We start from the raw sequence: 24312 nt of genomic DNA on the forward strand, positions 1-24312 counted from the left end.
GGCGGCATGCAAATCGCTTTCTATTTCACATGCTTTATGCACCCGCACTCAGTTTGCTCTGTCACCGCAAATGCTGTGTGAACTGCCGCCCTCCTTCACCAGCTGCCGTTCACTGGATGAATATATGCGGGCGGCTCGTGGTGGATGACTTTCTGTTTTAGAGTTAAAACTTACAAGGGTTAAAGACTAACGGCAAGAATATTCATTCAAAAACGAAAACTGCAAATATTTTAGTAAATTATTATTTTATTTCAGTTAGTTTTTCCAGCTACTTTAATAGTTTCGTTTAGTTTTAGTTTTTCATTTCGGTTTTGTTAATTATTTTATTTCAGTTTATGAAAATGTTTTTTTAATAATAGTTTCAGTTTTGATTTTAGTTTTCGTTAACTATAATAACCTTGGTGTGGGGTATATTCTGGAAAATATTGCAAGTCAACCATTGTTTTTTTTAAATATTGAGAACTTGATATGAAAAGAATATATAATCAAATTTGATTTCACTTTTCGAAATTTTAATTAACAGTAAATTTTTGCAATGCACTTCAACGGCCTTAAAATGAGTTGATGCGCAGGTTTCTAAACTAGTAATAACTAAGCCTTATCAAGAGCATCAAAAAATGAAGTGTTTTTAATGTACCCTGCTCTGTTCTATCGCACTACTATAAAGTCCATAGAAGGAGGGACAGATGCAACTTACCGGTATGTGGCTGTAAATAGCATTGTCCAAGTTGATGACATGACTAAAGCTAGTGTTGATTCAAGTAACTTTACTTTAGACACTACAGATGTTTGTAAAGATCTGATGGCAGAAGAATATTACCACAAGTACCACCAAACATCACTGACCTTATTTAAGACAGGATTGTACATTGTTCTCTAGAAATTTAAGCATGTTTATATAAACATTGCTGTGCTATACACTATTGGGCAAACCTACTATGGTTTTCCTTCCACATTCCAAAGACATGCATGGTTAGGTTAACTGTCTGCTATAAACCCAGGTCAGAAGAATGAATATAGGTGTGCCCAACAAAGGACTGATGCCCCATTCATTGTTGATTCCAGTTTTTTGCCCAATTATCCCGGGACTAGCATCTCACCACTGATACAAGAAAAGGAAAAAATAAAAAAAATCATAACATACAAAAAAATTGTACATACACTTAATGGCAGAATGTTTATCTGCTCACCTGGAATTTTAAACGCTCCAAAAGCTCTTTTTCTCGCACAGATACAGAGTCATTTGAATTTTCTTCCTCTTTAGGTTTGTTTTGAAGCTGACTCAGAAGATACAATACCTAAAGAAATACATTTTAAAAAAAAAAATGGTAACCATACATAGTACATAGTGAGTCCAAAAATCCTCAGTTTATGCTGGGACAATGTTGCTAGAAAATTATGTGAAAGTTACTACATTGAACTCTCTTATAAGATAGTAACCACCATAAAATGCAGCACGTAAAATTGTGAGCATGCAAAACATTGTCTCACAAGAGTTATTCCCTAGAATTGTGACCATTTGTACTTAACTACACTTTAGTCACTGCTATCGGAACTTCAGCGGGTTTCACTCCCATCGCAAACGTATTGTACTGCGTCTGCTTCTATCCACTGTGGTTCCCGCGAAATTTTCAAATTGATTTCCTTTTCGATTTACCCTCGTATACTGTATTAAAGTGTTTATTTATATTTTTTTTTTTACTGTGTGAAATGAACTTTCCATTACTTTTTTCTTTATTATTATTAATAATAAATACTACTACTAATAATAATAATACATTTTATTTATATAGCGCCTTTCCCATGCTCAAAGCACTTAAATTGATTACAGGACAAATGCCCCTTAAAACATCAGAATTGATGAAGTCTCTTCCTGTACTGTTTCTTTATTAGTGTGTGACTTGCAGCTGTACAATTTAGCTGAAAATATAAAATCCTCATTCCAGTCTTTAAGTATGCCATTAGTATTCAATAAATTTCTCTGCTCTTGTATGTTCTATCATAACTGCTATCAATTCCATGGGAAAAAAATGAAGCAGCTTGCAGAATACAAGCTTTAAATTACTTCTAGCACAATATACTGTATACCAACTGCACATGCAGAGAAAGTAAAGTTGCCTATAGTAAAGGGAAAGATGTAAAACTTTGCCCGAGGCACAATATAAAAAAGATTTCAGTCAAACACCATAAACTTCAATGATGTCTGGAAATTAATAAAATCTACGCATTACAAATAATTCCGTCAGTAAAACTAATGTTCTTTTCTAATCTTTTTTTTTTTTTTAAATTCTTTTTTTTATTTTTATTTATTAATTTTATTACAATCAATACATAGCAATCAAGTTTTTACAAAAAAAAAAGAATTATGCTAAGAACAGATCGATCCCCACCCTTGAGAGAGAGAGCAAGCCAAGCGGTGTAAAATTTAAGGCTTGTAAAAATACCTAAATTAATAAATTCTCTGTGCTTTATAAACTTATTTTAAAATATTACTGATTAGATCCTGCCATGTTTTGAAAAAAGTCTGTACAGATCCTCTGAGTATTTGATTTTTTCCAATTTTAAATAATATAACACATCAGTTTCCCACTGACTTAAAAGAGGAGAGTTTGGGTTCTTCCAGTTTATCAGAATAAGTCTGCGTGCCAACAGTGTAGTGAATGCAATCACAATTTGTTTGTCCTTCTCCACTTTAAGACCCTCTGGAAGAACCCCAAACACAGCTGTTAATGGGTTAGGAGGGATTGTGAGTCCAAGGCTGTCTGAGAGGTAATTAAAAATTTTGTCCAGAATAATGTTAATTTGGTGCAGGCCCAGAACATGTGACCTAGTGAGGCTGGGGCTTGGTTGCAACGTTCGCAGGTTGGATCATGCCCTGGAAACATTATGGAGAGTTTTAGTCGAGACAGATGTGCTCGATATATAATTTTGAGTTGTATAATTGTATGCTTTGCGCATATGGAGCTTGAGTGAATTCTCTGCATTGCTACTTTCCACTCCTTTTCTGATATATTAATTGAGAGGTCATTTTCCCAGTGTCCTCTTGGATCTTTGAAAGGAAGGGATTGTAAAAGATTTTATATATTGTAGAGATGGAGTCTAATTCCTCAAAATTGAGCAATATTTTTCCAGCGTGGATGAGGGTGCAAGATGAGGAAAATCTGGAAGGTTCTGTTTAACAAAGTTCCTGATTTGAAGATAGTGAAAGAAATTTGTAGCTGGAATGTTAAATTTGGAATGTAATTGTTCATAGGATGCAAAGACGTTGTCTATATAAAGATCTCTAAGCAAGTTAATTCCAAATTTTTTCCAGATATTAAAAACTGCATATGTTTGTGAAGGTTGAAAGAGGTGGTTCTATTGCAGAGGTGCCACAGATAGAAGCTTCTCCGTCTTAAAATGCTTTCTACATTGGTTCCAGATTCTAAGTGAGTGGAGCACAATTGGGTTATTAGTGTATTGCCGATAACGTGTGTTTATTGGAGCGCACAGCAGGGAATACAAAGAAGTACTGCAGGATTTTACTTCTATTGCGGTCCATGCCTGTGTATGTTCTTTTATTTGTGTCCAGGTTCTTATCGACTGTATATTTGCCGCCCAGTAATAAAACTGGAAGTTAGGTAGAGCCATGCTGCCTTCTGCCTTTTGTCTTTGTAGGGTCGCTCTTTTGATGCGTGGATGTTTAGAATTCCAAATAAATGAGGTTATTGTTGAATCTAATTGCTTAAAGAACGATTTATTAATGTATATTGGTATGTTTTGAAATAAAAAAAAGGAGCTTAGGAAGAATATTCATCTTAACAGTGTTAATTCTTCCAGCTAGTGTGAGATGAAGGGTTGACCATCTATGCAAGTCTTGTTTAATTTTTTCCATGCAGACGACAAAATTTTGTTGATATAGAACTTTATGTTTACTTGTGATGTTTACCCCGAGGTATTTAAACTGTTCTGCAATGATAAAAGGTAGGGTGTCTAATCTAATATTATATGCTTGAGAATTCACCGGAAAGAGTACACTTTTATTCAGATTAATTCTGAGACCAGAGAGGTTCTTTTCTAATCTGATCTAATTAAAAGAAAAAATATGAAAATATTAACTATTCTCTCTCTCTCTCAAAAAACACACCCACCTTTTCTTGATGCCTTTGTTCCAGTTCTACTAACTGAGCCTGGTGCTGAGTTTCCATTTCAGCCATTATGGTTCGCTCTTCAAATAACAACCTTTGCATGTCTGAGTAGTTGTTCTTCTCCTGTGTTAGACTGTTTTCCAACTTTGTAGTTTTAACCTTGGCTGATATAAGCTGCAATGATACAAGTGAACAAAAAAAAAAAATTCTGAAGAGCTAAACATAATTAAGTAAATGTCATTATGAAAGCATGACATGTGTATAATAACTTTGTGATTTCTAAATCAGCTATTTTCTGAAATGTATAAAATTAGAAATAAACACTTATAGTATTATTTACATGCAAGCACACAATGCCCTGTGCATTGGAAATCATCCAATCTCGACACAAACACAACGTACACAAAGAAAAACTAAATTTCCTCTCAACGATCAACAAATCTTTACGTTACATAAAGTCAAACCAAAAACAAAAATATTCAATACATTGGTGAAAATGCACTATAAAAATAATAAAAAAATATTCTCTTTGTAACTGCGGGGTTATAATACATTCAGGTGTTTTATTTATTTATCTGGGAGTTTTATTTATTTATCTGGGAAGATTCGCACCTTCTCTCCTTAAAGTTCTAAAATAAGGTGAATACTTTTAAAAGATGAACTCATAACCAAGTCAAAAATCTTGCTAAAGAGAAGCATAATAAAAAGCATAAAGAAGGATACAATACCATTACACTAACTCTACTACAAAACCAACCAGACTGACTTACAAAAGTCAATCTCTACAATTAAAAAAGACTTAACTTTTACAAAATTTAAAACTATGGAAGGCAAAAAACAATACAAGTGAACCAAATGAAAACATAGAAAGTACATTAATATGTTCCCAACACACTCCAACAACAAAATCAATATTATGGAACTGCATTCAAATTCTTAAAAAAAAAATTAAGATAGTTTTGGCTAACTGGTTTTACCTCTGACATCAAGTACTTGAGAGCACACTTGGCTTCTACTATGGTGGTTATATTATCCCAGCGCTGTTTAACTCGTTCCTCATTATCTGCATCCATCAGTTTCTGTTGCAAGTCAGCAATCTGAGCACTCCTGTGTGAAGAAGAGTGTGCTAATCAGTAGGCAGAATCAATGGTATTATTAATGAAGGATAGGAAAAGAAAGACACACACAAACGGAGAGTTTAATGTCAAAGAGAAATCAGTGTTTCCTGTATAAACATGTAATTCCACAGCAACGTTTCTGTCAGACTTCCTGCATTACCACTTATTTCACTGCTGTAATTTTCGAAAAGTTCAGAAAAATTTTAAAAGGAGCTCCTAAGTATTCAAATTGGATTTGTTAATTTGTTTTTTAATTTTACACAAAATTTAATGTACTATGGCCAAATAAAAAAAAAAACAACAACAAAAAAACTTCTCATTGGGACTGACTATATAAATATTTAATTTTAGCTACACGATTCTGGTACTTGCTGTTCATTTTCTCACAGTGATTAAGAGGAACTACAATACAGTTACTCAGCATGGACTGGAGTTTTAAGAACTGTCAGAACATTTCAGTGGGATACTTTTGGAAAGTCAAAGTTGATTCCTGTATTTTGTGTTTTCAAATACGGTTTTGAAATACGACTCAGATGTACTTGAGAGCTTTAGCTCAGAACAAGATGTCTTTTCAATGGCCTGATTAATTTTGATGAAACAAAACACAAAAACAGAATTCATGATTACTTTGATGAAACATGGACCTACAAACAACACTACCAATACCAATACCAAGCCTAAACAATGCTGCAAGATTCTTATAGTGAAATTCTGTATTATTTCTTCTTCCAACATAAGCAGGATTAATCTTGGCCAAAATGTTACACACATTAACTCATCTGTTCTAAAAATTGTCTTGTAAAAAAAGGATAACATAACCTGAGTCACAAACTTAATGTTCTAATAGAGTAAGGGAAATCAGTCAATTCAGCTCCAAAACTAATACAAATTGATTTGGAACTGACAGAGAACATCCCACTTGACTTAAGATTTTAAGGAATCGCTTTTTTTTTTTTTTTGTATGTGACGATTACTGGCTTACCTGAGCTCCATTTCAGTTTCCAAGTGTTCTATTTGCTTTCCAATAGAAGCCTCCAGTTCTCCATTTCCCTCTAACTCAGCAACAGTAAATGTGCGTCTCTGAAAGTAATAAAGGCAATTCATAGAAACTGTCAATGTTTAACGTTATAAAATGCAAAACAGAAATGAGGTTGATTGAAAAGAAAAATTCAATCTGGTACCAAAACAAAAAAAATACATTTTTTACTCCATTTGTACATCTAATGGCTGACATGTTTCCGTGTCAAATACTGTCTGCAATTAAGTTATCATAAGCTAATATTTAAATAACAACAATAAAAATTACTACTTATTGGTGACAGTCAATACTATCACATCAAATGCCTATTATCAAAACAAGGAAAGTTGGGCTTAACAAGTGGGAATGCTAAACATTGTTTGGGTTTCATATAACAGAATACATTTCTGTATAAGCTTAACATAGTGTTAAGTGTTTTTAAAATAAAAAGCTTGAGTAACATTTCAGGATATTGCTCTTGTGTCATTTTTTCCATCAGTGTATACATAGTTGTCAAAAGTGATTCAGGTCCAACCCACCCCTGCCCCTAAAGAAATGTGTTAAGAATGGTTAGACTAAATTGTACTCAAATATGAATTATAGCAGTTAATATGACAAAACACATTCTGTTTCATATTTTTATCAGGTGTTGCTGGACAATTGTATAACTTAACCTTCTATAAAATTAAAGTACAGAATGAAACCTGATACAACATTTTTATATGTTACCAAATAGCCACAGGCCATATATGTAACAATCAGCTTACCCGTATTTTTGGTGGCAATCTTTCTCCCGAATTCATCTGTTGTTTGAGTTGCGACTTTTCTTCAGCAAGAATTTTCCTGTCCTCTAACAGGTCATTAAGATGACGACGAGCCTCTTCTGTACTTACCAACACTTCAACCTCATTCAGTAACCAATTCTTTTGGCAAAATAGAAAATAAAACAAACAGGTATTACGGTCAAAACAGATTACATGCGTGTATTTGTTTTCACTGGAATACACATTGAACTATACTATTATTGTGAAAGTTGGGCTTTTATAAAATTCTGACCCATAGCTACACAATTCTCAAATTTATTTACATCAGGAAAATGTAAAACATATGCTAATTATCAGAATGGCCATAAAGATGCTATTAATTTCAGTTAATGTTCAGGTATTGCAATTATTTTTAACTGCACAAAGTGTTGGCACAAAAATAAATGTTCCTGCTAAGTAGTTGCCTGACTGTGTTACCATATTACAGTTCATTTGGCATGTCTACTCCAGTAACCTGAAATTTGCAGAATCTTCTACAAAAATGGTAGTAACATGTAGCATGCAGCATTTCATATTACTACCAGCGCATCACAATAGTAGTTTACACCAAGTATGCTACAGAAACCAGTTAAGACCAACACTTGGAAAATGCTCCTTCAGTTTGGTGTAAACGTTCTACTATCATAAATTTGAATAGTCCGTTTTATTCACCAATAATGCACTGTCACACTGCACACTACATTAACCTGGTCAGCTACTACAGAATCACACACACCTAAGAGAATCTTGGTATGCAGTTCAGTATTGTTAAAGTTAAAAATTAATAGGGATTTACGATGTTTAGTTGTGTATACTTAACTGCTCCATTGAATTAGGCCTAATTATTGTATAAACAAACAGTGCTCTTAATCAACTAATACCTTTACTCTAGCAGCTGCTCCTTCAAATCCTCGGTTTTGACCATCTTTCCTTTTCTCCGCAGCCTCACTTCTTTTCTGCAAAGCATCTTTTAGTCTTTTGTTTGCAGCTGCAGCCTTAAAGACAATTTAAAAGAGACCATTAAAAAATTCTTAACTACAGTATGTGCTTACCCCAGTGCTAGCTTACTGTGTCAATAAATTCTCTGAATTTTGAAATTAAAGAACCAGTGTTTTTGCAACATTTGGCATCTTTAAAATAAAATGTGACAAGTTAGTTTTCATATCAAACTTCTAGTAATGAGCCTAGGATACTGCAGGGCTAATACAATAACAAAAAACACTTGTTGTTTGTGTCTGATAAAATAGACTTTCATTTTAGTCATAACTATGTCAGGGTAAAAGCTGTGCTTCCCAATCACTACAATAACACATCCCCATTACATTGAATACAGGAGATTTCATACTTGAGTAGTTTCTTGGGGGAGGACTTGCAATCATTGTATTTATTTTACGTTAAAGTTCAATACAAACTAATATATGGCAAATAAGCTGTTCTCCTTTCCAACTAAAAGTACTGTGAAACAAAATGAATGGAATCCTTTGATACTGCTTTGAAATAAAGCATACTGACCATACACTAATCAGCATATACCTCCAAAGTGACCCAATATATCTTAAGGGCATTTGATACACCTTGTATCAAAAAATATGAGGACAGCAAGATATATAATAAATAAGAAAAACCCACAACCACCACCAACAGAACCCACATGCAAACAATCTGTTAGTTCTTAGTAACAATAAACCAAAAATATTGTTGGCATCGACAGGATAACACAGAGGGATGGGAAGCAGAAGACTTGCATACAAAATTAAACCTATGGAAAATACTCAGATTTGCAAAAAACATTACAGGCTGAAAAGCTTTATAATCTCACCTCTTCAGTCTTTCTTCTTAGAACATTGGCTTGTTTTTGAAAATCTCTTTCTAGCTTCAGCATCTCATACTGCCTCTTTCGATCCTACAGGTTATAGTAAAAACTAAAATTAGCAAAGAAGTTGGAGAAAGAGGAAGAAAGTTAGAAAGAAAAAACATATCAGCAAACCAACACTAAATAAAGTTGTATATTTGTTTCAAGTTCTACGATTTGCTTCCAGGCTATCTTGGTACTCATTTTTATTAGCAAAAAGACAAAAGGTAATTCAGAGTCCATACTTAAGTAGTGTTAAATATAATAAATTAGGCTTAAAAGATTGCAAATTATCCTGATAATGATAATCATCCAGCATTAATCCAGCACACATTAAAAAAATATTTATATAGTTCCATAAGAACTTGCCAATAAATGCTTATTGATAGTATATAATATATGATGGGTGCAGTGGTTCCTTCTAACTAATAGACATCGCTCAAATCTCAAAATAAGTCACAAACTTTTAAAGACAAATCAAGCCAATGTTTAACTAAAACCTACTATAGTATTGCACCTAAAACAGCAAATGAAGTGTATGGGGAACACTCAAGAAAGCACTGTGACTTTGTGGAAACAGGCACAATACATTGAAAATTGTTAAAGAAAGAAAAAAAAGCTGCTTGTTTGTTTTACTTGTTCAGAACTAGAATGCGCTTAGTTAAAGGAGAAAAAATATTCTTGATTTTACCTGTGGTGTTCTTATGTTTTGTAGGATATCAAATATTTTGTATCATAAAAAACAATTATAAAGGATTTGGTATTTTTCAAGTAAAAGTGATTCTTTACAATCAAGGTATATATTAATTGGCCACATGAAACAGCATTTTAGCATTAAGTTTAGCATCGTTTATAAAATAATAATTAAAAAAAAAAAAAAAAAAACACCTGACCTACACTTGCATAATGGAGGCTGATGATACCAGGGTCTCAAAGTGAAAACACATGCCTCAAAATGTGAACAATACCTCTAATTTGAAGCAGGAAATTTTTCAACTTAAGTAAATGAGCTTTCTGTATTTTAGGCGTGCTTGTGACAAAAAAATAAATAAAATTGGGAATATTACATTTTAATAATAGTACTACTTTACATTTACATAGAGCTTTTCTCAATATTCAAAGTGCTACCACACAGGGAGGACCTGGGATACGAACTCATGATCTCTTTAGTGCATAGCATCACTGAATTTTGGTACAGTTTTCTTGAAGTAAAGGTGGGTGAAGTTTTGCCAAATCACCTGCACGTCAATGCTATGTTTTCAGGGTCAATCAACACTCAGCATCAAGGTTGTTGTTTTGGCTTCTTGTATTACTTTATTTCTATATTATTTCTTATCTTACTTGGAAATTCAGTTTAGTTTTCCTTCAACTTGTATTTATATTTCACAAATATTTCTATTTTACTTTTATATATATTAGTTTCAGTTTTAGTAATTATGGTATGGTAAAAGAGCGACTACAGAGCTTAGTTTTGTATCGCAATCAGACGGGACTGTACACTTAACAGGTTTGGATAGGAGTTTCCTTTTCATGCCCAGAATGGACCAATTTGTGAGGAAATTTAGGTGAATATTAAGGTTTGTGGGATTTTTACTCTAAATAGCACACACCATATCCTGCATCAAGATAATGTGCTTACAATTAATGTCTTCATTATTATATTCCAAAATCTCTCATACTGTTCTTTGTTTCTACCAGCCGTATTGATGTCTGATTCCCTCTCAGGCACACACAATTTATAGGCAGACTTTTGCCACCTGCCGGCATGAAGAGATGCTAAAAAAAAAATAGATTCTACTCTGTTCTGACATATGTGATTATGAAAATCATGTTGGCTTAGGAAGAACAAGGCACTTAGGCTTGAATCAGTTTGCAGACCCCACCTAGCTGTATTAAGGGAAACAAAGAAAATACAGGGTGAGCCAAAAAGTTCAATATTTCAAACATTTATTCTAGAAAAACGGCACAAGATAAAATAAATTTCTTTACGACACAAGAAAGGGTGTACAAAATAAGATTTTTTTCACTCAAGGGGAATAGTGGCGATTGTGGTGAATACCGTCCTTGAGGACTTCAAGGATTTGAGGTCAGTGTGTGCAAACCTTTGACTTGAGATAGCCCCACAAGAAATCGCACAGAGCAAGATCAGACAAACATGAAAGCTACTCAACGTCACTACACAGGGAGATCAGCTTCCCCGGAAACATCTCCCACAAAGCTTCCATGGATCTCAGCACCATATGAGCTGTTGCTCCATCCTGTTGAAATCTGGCTTCCACCATATCTTCCAGTTGTGGCCGCAAAAGGTTTTAACATTTCAGGGTAACATTCCGAAATGACTGTGACCATTGCTCCTCCCTCCTGAAATAAGTAAGGGCCTACAATGCGAAGTTCCACAACTGCACACCAAACTGTAACACACTCACTATGCTGGGTCTCAGGTGAAGTTCACGAGGGATGGTTTCAGCCCAATAGCTAAAGTTTTGCTTATTTACGCAACCATTCAAATGGAAATGTACATCATTGTTGGCACATGATGATGGCATCTTGAGCCGTCTGCAGAACGTTTACGTACAACTCTCTACGGCTCTCCCACTCGCTCCCATTGAGTTCCTGCACTACTATTATTTTGTATGGATGGAAATTGTGGCCCTCATGCAAAATCCTCCTCAAAGGCATGTTGGAAATGCCTAAGGTAGAAACATGTTTGCACACATAAGGAGGCTGCAAAATGTATGCCCATACAGCTTGGATGTGTTCAGGCATTCGTACAGTCCGAGGACGGCTGGTAGATTTTCTGTTCCGTGTTGTACCCGTCTGTCTAAATTTAGGCAGAAACAATTTATTCACAAAACATACTTCAAATGTGCAAGATGATTTACAGGAATGTCACAACCTGTTTGCCATCATGTTCAACACATGTACCATGTGTGGCACATAAATTGACCACAAAAATGGTATACAAGTATATACATAGAAGTGCAATTAGTGTTAACATAATTTTAACTCACCCTGTATATACAATATATATGATATGGCTGATATTAAGAACAAAAAGAGTATGATATTTCAACTATTTTGAGAGAGAGATTGAAAAGAGGGAGACAAAGGTTTTAAAACAATTCTGTCACTGGATTATTTTGCCAGTATAAGGTATTTTGAGCTGTGTTGTTAATGTTAAATACAGAATAAATATAAAAACACATTAGCAGGTTTAGTTTGTCACCAACTGTTTCCAACTCAGGAATTTTACAGGGTTTGTATTGCTTCATTGTTAAATGACCTTTTTAAAGCAAAAGTGATTGTTCAGCAACAATAATCTTTTATATTGACCTAGTCAGTCTCTCAATCAGTGCTGTTTTATTTTCAAAAAGGATTTCTCCTGTGCAAAGTGGCAGGTCAATTATTGTCAACAAAACAGACACCTGTGAAATAAACTGAAACACTGCTCACTTGTGATTTTTCTGCCCATACGGTAAAGATTTTATTGACCAGCACATTCTGACTTCAGGTGTTTGAATTATATCTTGATATACTAGAAGCGCAAAGAAATGTGGCAGCTCATCATAATGGGCATCCAACTCATGCAGTCTGGAACTTAGTTTAGTGTGTCCTGCTGAATTAATTGCTGTGTATATACTATATCTAAGGGCTCATTCAGAATTACAGCTAACATGCTGTCATTTATGAACAGACTGAAATTCTGTAAGGGATTATCTGTACCCAATACAACTCTCTTAACCCCCAAAAGATCCAGTGAACGGCAGCTTTGAAAGTTGCCGAGCACATTCAAAACAAAATCTTGGATGCTTCATTAACACTTGGAACAGAATCACTATCAGCCACTGAAGAAATGTTATTATCCTCACAGAATAAATCGCTTTCTTCATCACACGATTTACACAGCCATATTCAGCTTGCTCCGACACTGCAAATGCTGCGTGAACACCCATCCCAAATGACCAACTGCCGTTTACTGGATGAATATGTGCAGACGGCTCATGGTGGATTACGTTTTGCTTTAGAGTTAAAAGTTACAAGGGTTAAAGACTAACAGTAGAAATATTTATTCAAAAATCACATATGAAATTAACATATTTTGATTCATTTCGGGACCCCTGCAGCTTAGGTTCGCCTTTTGCACAAGTCTAGTTATTATGAAAACTGAAATAAAATAATTACAAAAATATTTTTAGTTACTTTAATAGTTCTGTTTAGTTTTACATTTCGGGTCTGTTAATTATTTTAAGTTTCAAAAATGTTTTTTTATTAATAGTTTAAGTTTTGATTTTAATTTTTGTTAACTATGATAAGCTTGTTCACAACTACACATCTTCTATGTCATGTGCACTCAAGATCTAAAATAACTAGCTGCATGTGGTCTTCAGGACAAAAAACAACCCAAAGACTTCTCAACAGATTTTACAATATTGGTGAACTTGCAGAGGTCTTATCTTGTTGAAGCTAGATGTGTAGTCGAGTGCAGCTGTGGCACAAATTCAGCGGAACAGGCTGGAACCTGTGTCAGCCATACGCATGTGTACATCAACCACAAAGCTAACTTTGTCTGCTTTGGTTGAAAGAGAAGTGAGGTGCAGGCAAGCGTTGAAAAAAAATTTAAAAGTGCATATACATGCCATCTAACCAAGTGTAAGTCACACTTGTATAAGCTTCTACATCTTCCGCAGAAATCACAATAACTGCCGTGGGTGTGATTGAGCGTGAGCAAAGTGGAATGCTCCATACACACACACATACCTTTTGTAGTGAGAACTGAGGTATATGCAAGTACTAAAACGTTTTTAAAAAGTGCATGCATGTGCCATCTAGTGGCTGTGGATGAGTGTAAGCAGAGCAGACTGCTCCACACACACACAGGTCTTTTGTTTATACATGTCTAATGAGAAAATTAAAATATGACAGTGTGTGAGGTAGAACCAGACCGCAATGAAACCAGGTGATGCAGCACAAACCAAATATCAAACTACACAGCACATACCGAGTCGCTCTTGCGGAGGATATAATAAAAACTAAGAACATTGTTTAGTGAGTGATCCCACAGGAACTGTTCAAGATGCAGATCAAGACATGGTAACACTTCTGACAAAAAAAAAGAAAAAAAAGCTATTTTTTGCAATATGCAATTTCATGTGGCAAATTAATATACAGCATGATTCTGAAGGACCTAAAAATACCAAACTTATCCTTTAAATGGGGGTGGGGAATAGTGAATATCAATGGATGTTCATTCACTCCTGCAATACACAAATGTATCATAGTTTCACCATAATGTATTTGTCAATATCATAAATGAACATAGCCAGACTCACTTTTTCTTTTAGCTGTAATACTTCTTTATCTTTTTTCTGCTTCCACAAACGGAACTTTTCAGCATCTTCTTTCATTTGCTTCATCAGCTGGACTCGCTGAGTTTTCATCAACTATAATAGAAAACAACTTGAGTAGAATTAAGATCTCCCAACTAACTCTTACTCATTCAAGAGGTTTCAACCAACACTCCTAACATTAGTATTAGTACTTTCTATAGTTGCATTTGCCAAAAAAAGGCATGGCAACAACTCTTTCTTAAATTTATGCTTAACACTTTCAAATTGTATTAATGATGACAGGGGGGTGGTTGGGGGCTGTTCTAGCACAAATGTTAAGCATAAACTAAAGCCCCATTATGTGCATGGTTTGATTTCTGAAATCAAAGAATGTGGAATGAACAATAATTTCTCTACTATAACTTTCACCCAGTCCCACTTGGCTTTATCAAAAAATAAAAATCTTGCTTTTATTGATAGTGTACTGTGCATAGTTAACTGGATCATTAGATAAGGGGTCTTACCAGATTGTCTAAACAGTTGTTAAACCTCTGCTCAAGAAAAACTCTAAAGTTGTAAAAGACGAATTTTCTAACCTACCTTTCCCTAAGTAAAATTCTAGAAAAAGCTGTTTTTAGCAATTAAAAGATTACTTGAACTAACATTCTATTTCCAATGACTTCCAGTCAAGTTTCAGAACAAAATCATAGTAGAGAAACTGCAATGGTTAAAAAAGTAGGGGACTTTCAGGTTAATGCTGACAGAGGCCACATGTCTTTTCTTGTGCTTTAAGACAGGAGTGTAGAATTTGACAACATGGACCACAGTTTTCTTATAAACCACCTTAGACAAAGAGTTGGTCTTTCTGGTAGCATCTTAAATTGGTTTCAGTTTTATTTAACAAGTAGAAAATTCTGTTATGATTACAATTTGGAGGTCCATAATATTGTATAGGATATAAAACAAGGATTTGCTCTGGGTCTGCGGCTGTTTTCAATCTGCGTGTTTCCATAATGCCAGATTATATCAAAACACAAGGTGAGCTACCACAGTTCTACAGATGATGAGGAGCTATAAGGCCCTTTCATGCTTAAGTGTTTTTAGCGTTTTAGAAGTATACTAGAATGCTCCTAAAAAGCCTGAAAAGTTATTTTCTATTGTTTTCAGTGACACTATTCATAGCTGAGCTTCTTCGCTCAAATGCTTGTTCCACTCAAATCAACAGAAACACTCAAAGAGAGTGAGAGACAAAAAGAAAGAAAAAGAAAGAAAGAAAACATGCATGTAATGTACTGTAATATCTATTAAGGGACAGATCAAGGTACATAGCTTGCAATCAAGAGACAAAAATTCAACAATTATGAACATGCATTTAGTTTTAAATCTTGCTAAAGTTTAGTACAGATGTTTAAAAAAAAAAAAAATAGGCACTGTGGTAGCGCAGAGCTCTTCCTTACAGTGAGCGCAACGTGGGATTTGCACGTGCCCATGCATTTCTCGATTGCTGGGTATTATTACCCATATTAAATACTTAAAATGTCAATGATGTTTCTCAATTAGGAAAATACATTAAGTCTTGTAAAGTAAACAAACAACTGGATTAAACTAAATAGAAACTTTGATATGTTTATGTCATAGGATTGCACATAGCACCTTTCTGCTTTGCTGAGTGACATGTGTGCTTTGTGCCTTACACCCTGTGCTCCTGCAATAAGCACTGAATCCCACTGACCCTAAAATGGGCAGATTAAAATTTATCCCTAAGGATATGCAGGATTAAATGTATATCAATATAATGTATACTTAGTTGTTTTAAGTTGGTTACTGCTCTGCACAATAGCCCCTTCCTCAGTAGCTGTTATAGTTGAGCGGATCCCACTCTTGTAGCAGGTAATATTTTTTTGGGGAAAATTACAGAAATTGAGCCTCTGAGAAATACGGATAACAGAGGTAGATTTCTTTGTGAATAATTCAATTAGGTGGCCATGTAAACCCACAACCATGTTACTATTTAGGATTGTGGAGTCTGTACATGTCAGTTCTACTCCTTCAGTCTGTGTTATTTGCTTTGCACACACTTTCTGCAGCCACAGGTAGCAGCCAGGAAAAGGAATAATGCGTTTCAATATTTCAGAGATTGATACATTTATGACGATATGCTGAACACGCAGTGCTAAATTCAGCAACTCAATCTTGACAGCAGTAGATCGTCATGTTAAAAGTAACATGCATTATGTAGTCCCATTACTTTTTAAATTAATAAGTAACCTAATAATAATTCTTTACATTTATATAGCACTTTTTCTCACTACTTAGTGCTCCACGCTGGGAGGACCCGAAACACAAACCCATAATCTCCTTACTGTGAGGAAGCAGCACAACCACTGTGCCACCTAATGCAATACTTATCTTATGGAAGTGAAAATACCTGTGTTATTGTTATTCCAGCTCGCAAAAACATATAATAGTCCTATGCAGGGCTTTCACTAAACAGGTAAACTCTATTACTGGAAGATAGCTTAAAACTCCCAATTTTAGATGTTATGTGAAGTGATCAACATAAAAATGTTCACGTTTTATAATTTATTTCCCATCCCGCACTAAAAAGTAATGCTTCTGTTAGTCAAACACTGATGCATACCAGAGTTTAATTACCTGTATTTCTTGATTCAGTTTGGTCACATTCTGCAGCGAAGTCTCCCTCAGCTTGAGTAGTTTGGACTGATCCAAAAGTTTCTTCTTTAGATCAGTCATTTGATTCTCTAACTCCTGAAGCCTCTTACGTCTCTGTTCACTTAACCTGCACATAAAACGCTCAATTACACGTGTTTTGAAGTAAAAGGTTTGACATATGATCAACTAAAACATTCAAAACTAATCACATCATACTTTGCCTGATTAGTGTCTTTCTTAGCAGAGTGAAGGGCAAGGATTAATTCTTCTTTTTCTTTCTGAAGAGCACCTACTTCTTCTTGCAGGTGCTTTACATTTTCCTGTACAATTAATAAAATATAATTTTCACAAAACTTAAACAGGAACCATAGTCTACTACTACCTTGCAAGACAGAATGGCATCCATAAGAATGCAGTTTTAAACCCCACCACTGATTCATTGTGCTTCTATAAGCAAGAACCCTTAACCTAGCTGTTCTTTATGCTGTTGCTAAAAATTGTAATTTACATCCTGGTAAAGCGCTCTGGCTTCAAAGTCCTTATTAAAAATGATCTGTGGCAAACACCAGTTGAATTACTTGTTCAGGACCATGGCAATACAGAATATGAATTACTAACCTGGTAATCGGACTGTATAGGTTCCAAATGTCTGTCATTTTGACTCATTTTCTTGGCTAGGGTCTCCTTTAGGGCTAAAGCTCTGTTTAGTTCTATCAGTTCTTTTGACATCATTGCTTGTCTCAAGGCATGCTGGGTAGTAAAGGCATCTGATGAACGTTTATCTGTCTCAGTTGAATTCTGAGCCTGCAGAGTGGAAAATTATTGATTAGGTAAAATACATTTATTTGAATAGATAAAGAGACCCTGGCAAATTTATTTTAATGTGAATAGAATCAAGGCAAGCCTTGTAAACAAATTTTGTGTTTTCTCCGCCCACACGTGTTAGACATTTAAACTAATCTTTAATTCGTTTGGGGTAAAAAAAAAAATTTCTCCTTTTGTCTCAGGGCTGAATATTCTTCCAGAAAAACTTATTTTTCTAAAAAGCGCACAAAGCAATGGTTTCATACATAAATCAACAAAAAATATGTATTTATGACAAATGTCACTATTTTATGTTCCATAAGGCTCTACAGTAGATTCATATACTTATTACATACCTGTTTGTCTCATCACTCATAAGCCGAAAGGCACTTTTTTCGGGGGAAACCCCCCCCCCAAAAAAACAACCAGTTGTCGAGTGGATGGTAATCCTTAATCCAATATCATGACAGGTCCAGTGGCCACTTTACCTCCCACAGATCTATGTCTTTGTAGTTCTCCCAGGGTGAACATTGCCTTAAGCATGTTAGAAACATGAGCATGTTCAGCACTACAATCAGCTGGAAACCAGTCAGCTGATCGAAGTATATGTTTTTTTCGATTTCTAGATTGTTTGCATTAAAATTAGAGTATAAGTGGTGTATGTGTAATCCTCCAAGGCAAACGTTGTTGTAGGTGTGTCAGCTGCACATTCAGATGGGGACCAATCATCTGATGCAGGTTCCTGACTCTAAATATGCACTGAGTATATTTAATTTGCTTTCTCGCCCCATTGTCGACGTCATTCTAGACGTTGTTTATTCTATGCTACTCACACACACTCAACGATTATATGTCAAGTTAACATATACAGTGGTGTGAAAAACTATTTGCCCCCTTCCTGATTTCTTATTCTTTTGCATGTTTGTCACACAAAATGTTCCTGATCATCAAACACATTTAACCATTAGTCAAATATAACACAAGTAAACACAAAATGCAGTTTTTAAAATGATGGTTTTTATTATTTAGGGAGAAAAAAAATCCAAACCTACATGGCCATGTGTGAAAAAGTAATTGCCCCTTGTTAAAAAATAACCTAACTGTGGTGTATCACACCCGAGTTAAATTCCGTAGCCAAAGACTTGCTGTGATAGATGGAACCATGAACTCTACTGTCTACCAAAAAATCCTGAAGGAGAATGTCCGGCCATCTGTTTGTCAACTCAAGCTAAAGCGATCTTGGGTGCTGCAACAGGACAATGACCCAAAACACACCAGCAAATCCACCTCTGAATGGCTGAAGAAAAACAAAAAGACGACTTTGGAGTGGCCTAGTCAAAGTCCTGACCTGAATCCAATTGAGATGCTATGGCATGACCTTAAAAAGGCGGTTCATGCTAGAAAACCCTCAAATAAAGCTGAATTACAACAATTCTGCAAAGATGAGTGGGCCAAAATTCCTCCAGAGTGCTGTAAAAGACCCATTGCAAGTTATTGCAAACGCTTGATTGCAGTTATTGCTGCTAAGGGTGGCCCAACCAGTTATTAGGTTCAGGGGGCAATTACTTTTCACACAGGGCCATGTAGGTTTGGATTTTTTTCTCCTAAATAATAAAACCATCATTTAAAAACTGCATTTTGTGTTTACTTGTGTTATATTTGACTAATGGTTAAATGTGTTTGATGATCAGAAACATTTTGTGTGACAAACATGCAAAAGAATAAGAAATCAGGAAGGGGGCAAATAGTTTTTCACACCACTGTATAACAGTTCTCTTAGTAAAGGTGGTCTACTTATAAGGTAACATCGAGTTTTATTGACGTTTATAGCTTTTACCTCCCTTTCCTTAAGCTTGTTTCGATGAAAGTCAACATCCACCCTAAAAGAGTTATTCACTTACTTGAACAAGATGACAGAGTTAAATAAAATTACAATATTTAAATATTTAAAGTGGTTAGTTTTAAGATACAGATGTAAATTTAGCCTTAATAGAAGTAGACTTTCAGTGCGACCACATTTTACGATAGACTAAGAATTAGCAAAGAAACTTCACTTATTTATTTTTTTTAATTAAAATTCCGTGGAAGTAGATTTACAGACAAAGGTATTAAAAACAATGCATTAATAGGCTAGGCAGATTGTAAATATAATTATTAATGGACTTCAAACTCAATTATTCAAATGGAATAAGCACTTACTGCTGATGAATGATTTTTTGGACTGTCACCACAATCTTGAGAAATTTTGTGCTCTTCGACACTCTCCACTGGGTTGCAGTCTGCATATGTTATAGCCTCAATTGTAGCAGCTATTCCAGCACCTTCATCCTGAGGACCAAAAAAAGTGAAAAGGATTTAGACAGCAAGTAAACATTTCTTGCTGTACCATCTTATATTTCATTCTAAAATGTGCCGATTTAATGCAGCAGTTGGAACCTCAAAATGACCAAAATGGAACACCCTGAACACTTGTTTATCATCTATTCCTATCAAGATAGAGAAACTGAAGAGTTTCATTTATGTTATAGTTGGGACATAATTAGCATTTTCCACAGGGGTAAGGACTGATGCTGTTGAAATAATACTTTGCACTCTTATGATTTAAGTTGTCACATCAATTGCCAAGCCCCATGGTGTTGGTTTCAACATGTCTAGTGGCTACAGTTTAACTGGGAAAACTACTGTGCCCAACAGTGAATGGTGTTTCTTTGAAGCAAATTGACAAAATAAGGAACATAAAAATATAGTTGCACCTTCCATGTGACACTTAGGCTCGTGGAGGAAAAAAAATTGGACAAGTAGAAGATCTAAAACATCCTTATACATCACCCATACCTGTAGTTGCATAATAACTTGCTGTAGGTTACGGATCACTTCTACATTCTCTTTCAATTCTTGATCTTGCAAAGTTGACACAATTCGCTGGAGATCAATCTTGCAGCTAAGAGCATTCAGAAGTAGTGTTAGTGTGGTACAAATGTTAGGGTGTATAACACAAGATCTTTGCTTTGCTCAAATATATGATAAGAAAAACTACTATTTCGGCAGGTGTGAACAACTGACTGACTATACTGGGGTACAAACTTCAGTCTCACAATTAGTAATTAGCAAACCCTGCTGAATTAGCTTCTTCTTGAGTTTGGCAAAAATTATGTCAAGTTTCAAGAATATTTCTAAATTTGGTGAAATGCAGTGATGTCAATAAAAAGGAGAAAATGAACTTTTTTGGACTTTAATTGGATTATAATGGGACAAAGGTCTCCATCTACCAATTATGCTGGACCATTTGTTGTGGCCAAAAATATAACCCGAGATGTAGCAGTGCTAAACACTGTCTCATAGAGATAAAAATTGTGTCACGCATTGGACTAGATTATTGTAGTGCTGTATTGTAGTATTGTATTGCTTTCTAAAGCCGATTCAACTACAGAGATAAACATTCACACAGACAGAAGTCAAACAAACACTTGATCTACTATGGTTACATTCAAGTCTTCTCTCTCACAAAAATAAAACCTTTTTAAGTGATTGATAGTGTAATGCAATAGGCTTAACCCTATTGCATCATGTATCATGCAGCCTCATCCCTCTGCCGGAAGAAAGCCCTGTACAGGATGCCTTGGAATTTTTTTAATCTCAGAAAAACCAGCAGGAGAGTTTGTGGAGGAAGAAGAGCTAGACACTGGTTGCCTTTGGGTGTTAGCCCCTGTTCTCTGTACTGCAGTCAAGGAATGGCTTCCACTGGCAGACTGAGCCTATGATGCAAGGGATCAGTGTTATATACTGGGGGGTTAGTCCCATCTGAAATTGGCTGCTACAGCTTTGTGATATCATGCTGGTCTCACAAAGAAAGGTTTGCAAATTTATTAAAATCCAAAAACAAAATCTCTAATTTATAAATGTAGACACATCGCTGTGGCACTCCAAATCATGGTTAAATTGTCCAAAGTTTGCTTTTTCCTTAACATGCGTCTAGAACTTGACTGAAGTTCACCTGTGCAAACTAAAATAGACTGGACATAATTCATAGTGTGTGTCAGTGAGTTTACTCAAAACATGTTGTACTAAGTTCTTTAATTACCATAATGTCAGTAAGCACTTTAAGACAGAAAAGCTCTCATCTTTTGCACCTTTACACGGCAACCACTCTTTTCTACCCTCTCAAGCATACATAGTATTTAATGCTTGGAAAATGTCTGGGATTAAAACATTTAGATATTTGTAGATTGAGAATGTTTTTACATCCTACGAGCAGTTAAGCTTCAAATTTAACTTCTCATCAATACAATTTTTCCACAATTTTCAAGCTAGAAAGCTTTGCTAAACTAAACCTACTTAAATCTTCCTCACCTTCCACTTATTTCTATTGCAGGAGAAATACTGATCAGTCTTGAAGACTCATATAGCATCTCCATAATTTACATTTACATAAATACATTTTAAAGTCCCCTCCTTTCAAAGATCACAAGGCACAATGGTGAAAGGATCTTTCACTTAACGTTTCAGAAAATGAGTTATACATTCTAGCTCCATATGTGTAACCCACTTAAATTATTCAACTTAAAATTTTCTATTGAGCGCATTTACCCTGATTAAAACTATCCAAAATGTTTCCAGAGCAAGATTCAGGTCTCATCCAATAGCCTGTGCATCTAGGGATGCTCTGACAGATTGGCTAAAGATCTAAATCTGCCAATTTTCAATACAGAAGACTTGTTCGGTGATCGGTACATTGGAAATTCACAAAAAATAATCTTTTCAGCCCCTGCCTATCTAAGCTTTTGGTAATTTAGTTGCTGTATTCCTTTATGGTACCTGTAGCCGCTTTGCGTAAGGTGAAGTCAGGCACGGGTAAGACACGTGTCGAAGAAATCTCTCAGTCCAAAAGTTTGTTTTAAAAATATTTAGTGAAAGTTAAAGGCAAATAATCCATACAAGAAGAAAAATAGTTACACACAAAGAATAAAGGCAAAAAAAAGGGAAAATGCATCTTCTATAAACTTAGTTTTTATTATGAAGCTTTGGTTACTTCTGTACTTAAAGGTTATTTATTTCTTCTTCTGTATGCTTTAAACATACGGTTCAAAACTTAGATCTTTTAATTTACGAGTTACTTTACACTCAAAAGACCCTTAGGCCGTTGGCACTTAGATATGCGCCAGGCTCAGTACCATGCATAAACACGAACGCGAGCATAAAAAGAATTCTTTCAAGGACACGGTTAAAAAACCGTATGCCACTATACCTTACACAAAGCAAGGCAAAACACTTACTAAAGAACATTGTTTACTCAAAAACTGTTAAGAAATGACAGGAAAATACCAACTCAATTCTATTCACGGGGGTTTTAGGAACCTCCCATATTTTATGCATTATCATCTGGTAAATATTCATACATTTTATAGAACTAGGAAAATGGCTCTTACAGTACCGTTAAACCAAGGGTAGACAAGAATAAAATCCTCACTTTCCTCGCCAAACCCTGGACGGGCGCTATGCGCTAGCCACTTTGCGGATCTGCCACTCGCATATAAGGAAGCAGATGTACAATTTAAACATATTGTCATTTTCATGGAAATTGTTACATATGCATAATAGAACTATTTTACTTTACAGCAAGTAATTAACCATAGTAAAACGTAATAAATTGAAAGAAAATTGTTTCATGTTGTGTTAGAGGTATTCGTTGCGTTGTATGTTTTCGTTTTGCTTGGTTTTGAAATTAACACGCAAATAATTTTTAAACTTACACTTTTACTGTAAAACTTGGTGTCTAATGTTATCCGTGGAAGACGTACTACATTACCTTTCTTGTCACCTGTAAAAATTTTACATGTCAGAATTGTACGACTAATTTTGAATATAACTAATTTTGTCCTATTGCATAGCCCATCACTCAGATATAAATTATTCAATAACATTACGAGATATCCTTCTTTCAACAGCAACTCGGTCAGTGGAAGACCGGACGGTGTTAACGGTTGTAGACTCTACGGGATATAGTAAGTTGACATTTTCATCTTTGCACCATCACCACCAACTGAATCAGCATAGTCTATTGATACACATTTAACCAATTTGCCATGTAGCCGATTGACAATTTTCGAATGAATTCGTTCGACTTCGTTTCTCGGTGCTAGGATTGCCCGTGTACTTATTTCTTCTGTTGATAACCCTTCGGGATGAAATTCATCAATAAGATTTGGACACAAGTCTTCTTTTATTAGGAACTTAAAGTGAGGAAAACGTAAAAGTTTATAAGAACCGAGAATGCAGGAACTACGTCTGACAAAAACATTTACATGAATGAGAGGTGAGAGGACCGTGGGCGTGGTTGAAAATGTTTGAGAGGAGGGTGGGACTTGAACAAATCGCTTGGCAATAGTCTCGTCTCAAGATTTTCTCTTAGAGAGATTTGTACTGTTATATGTTTGAGTGCGTCATACAGTAGAAAATTTGGTAAGAAACAAGCATTACACAATTAAAATGGAAATCCATATTTATAAATACAATTACGAATATCTAGGTGGTACACTGAAGAGGAAAAAAATACACATCTGTACAAATATAGTAAATGTATATTTTAACAG

The 24312-nt window shown here is 35.1% G+C and overlaps 1 protein-coding gene across 4 annotated transcripts in view; it reads right to left on the bottom strand.

Annotated features, from left to right (window-relative positions):
* The window catches only part of kif4 (kinesin family member 4), a 69720-nt gene that overhangs the window by 20364 nt on the left and 25044 nt on the right, over positions 1 to 24312 (bottom strand). For all 4 annotated transcript variants that reach the window (XM_039766534.1, XM_039766536.1, XM_039766533.1 and 1 more), the window contains exons 13-25: positions 20558 to 20663; positions 19922 to 20050; positions 17537 to 17722; positions 17135 to 17238; positions 16901 to 17045; positions 14249 to 14359; positions 8886 to 8969; positions 7948 to 8061; positions 7031 to 7186; positions 6228 to 6325; positions 5105 to 5234; positions 4131 to 4301; positions 1191 to 1298 (exon numbers count right to left, since the gene is read on the bottom strand). In XM_039766534.1, coding sequence (XP_039622468.1) covers positions 1191 to 1298; positions 4131 to 4301; positions 5105 to 5234; positions 6228 to 6325; positions 7031 to 7186; positions 7948 to 8061; positions 8886 to 8969; positions 14249 to 14359; positions 16901 to 17045; positions 17135 to 17238; positions 17537 to 17722; positions 19922 to 20050; positions 20558 to 20663 — 1642 coding nt within the window. The remainder of the gene's footprint in view (positions 1 to 1190; positions 1299 to 4130; positions 4302 to 5104; positions 5235 to 6227; positions 6326 to 7030; positions 7187 to 7947; positions 8062 to 8885; positions 8970 to 14248; positions 14360 to 16900; positions 17046 to 17134; positions 17239 to 17536; positions 17723 to 19921; positions 20051 to 20557; positions 20664 to 24312) is intronic.

Source organism: Polypterus senegalus, chromosome 10 (assembly GCF_016835505.1).
Source record: "Polypterus senegalus isolate Bchr_013 chromosome 10, ASM1683550v1, whole genome shotgun sequence".
NCBI lineage: Eukaryota > Metazoa > Chordata > Cladistia > Polypteriformes > Polypteridae > Polypterus > Polypterus senegalus.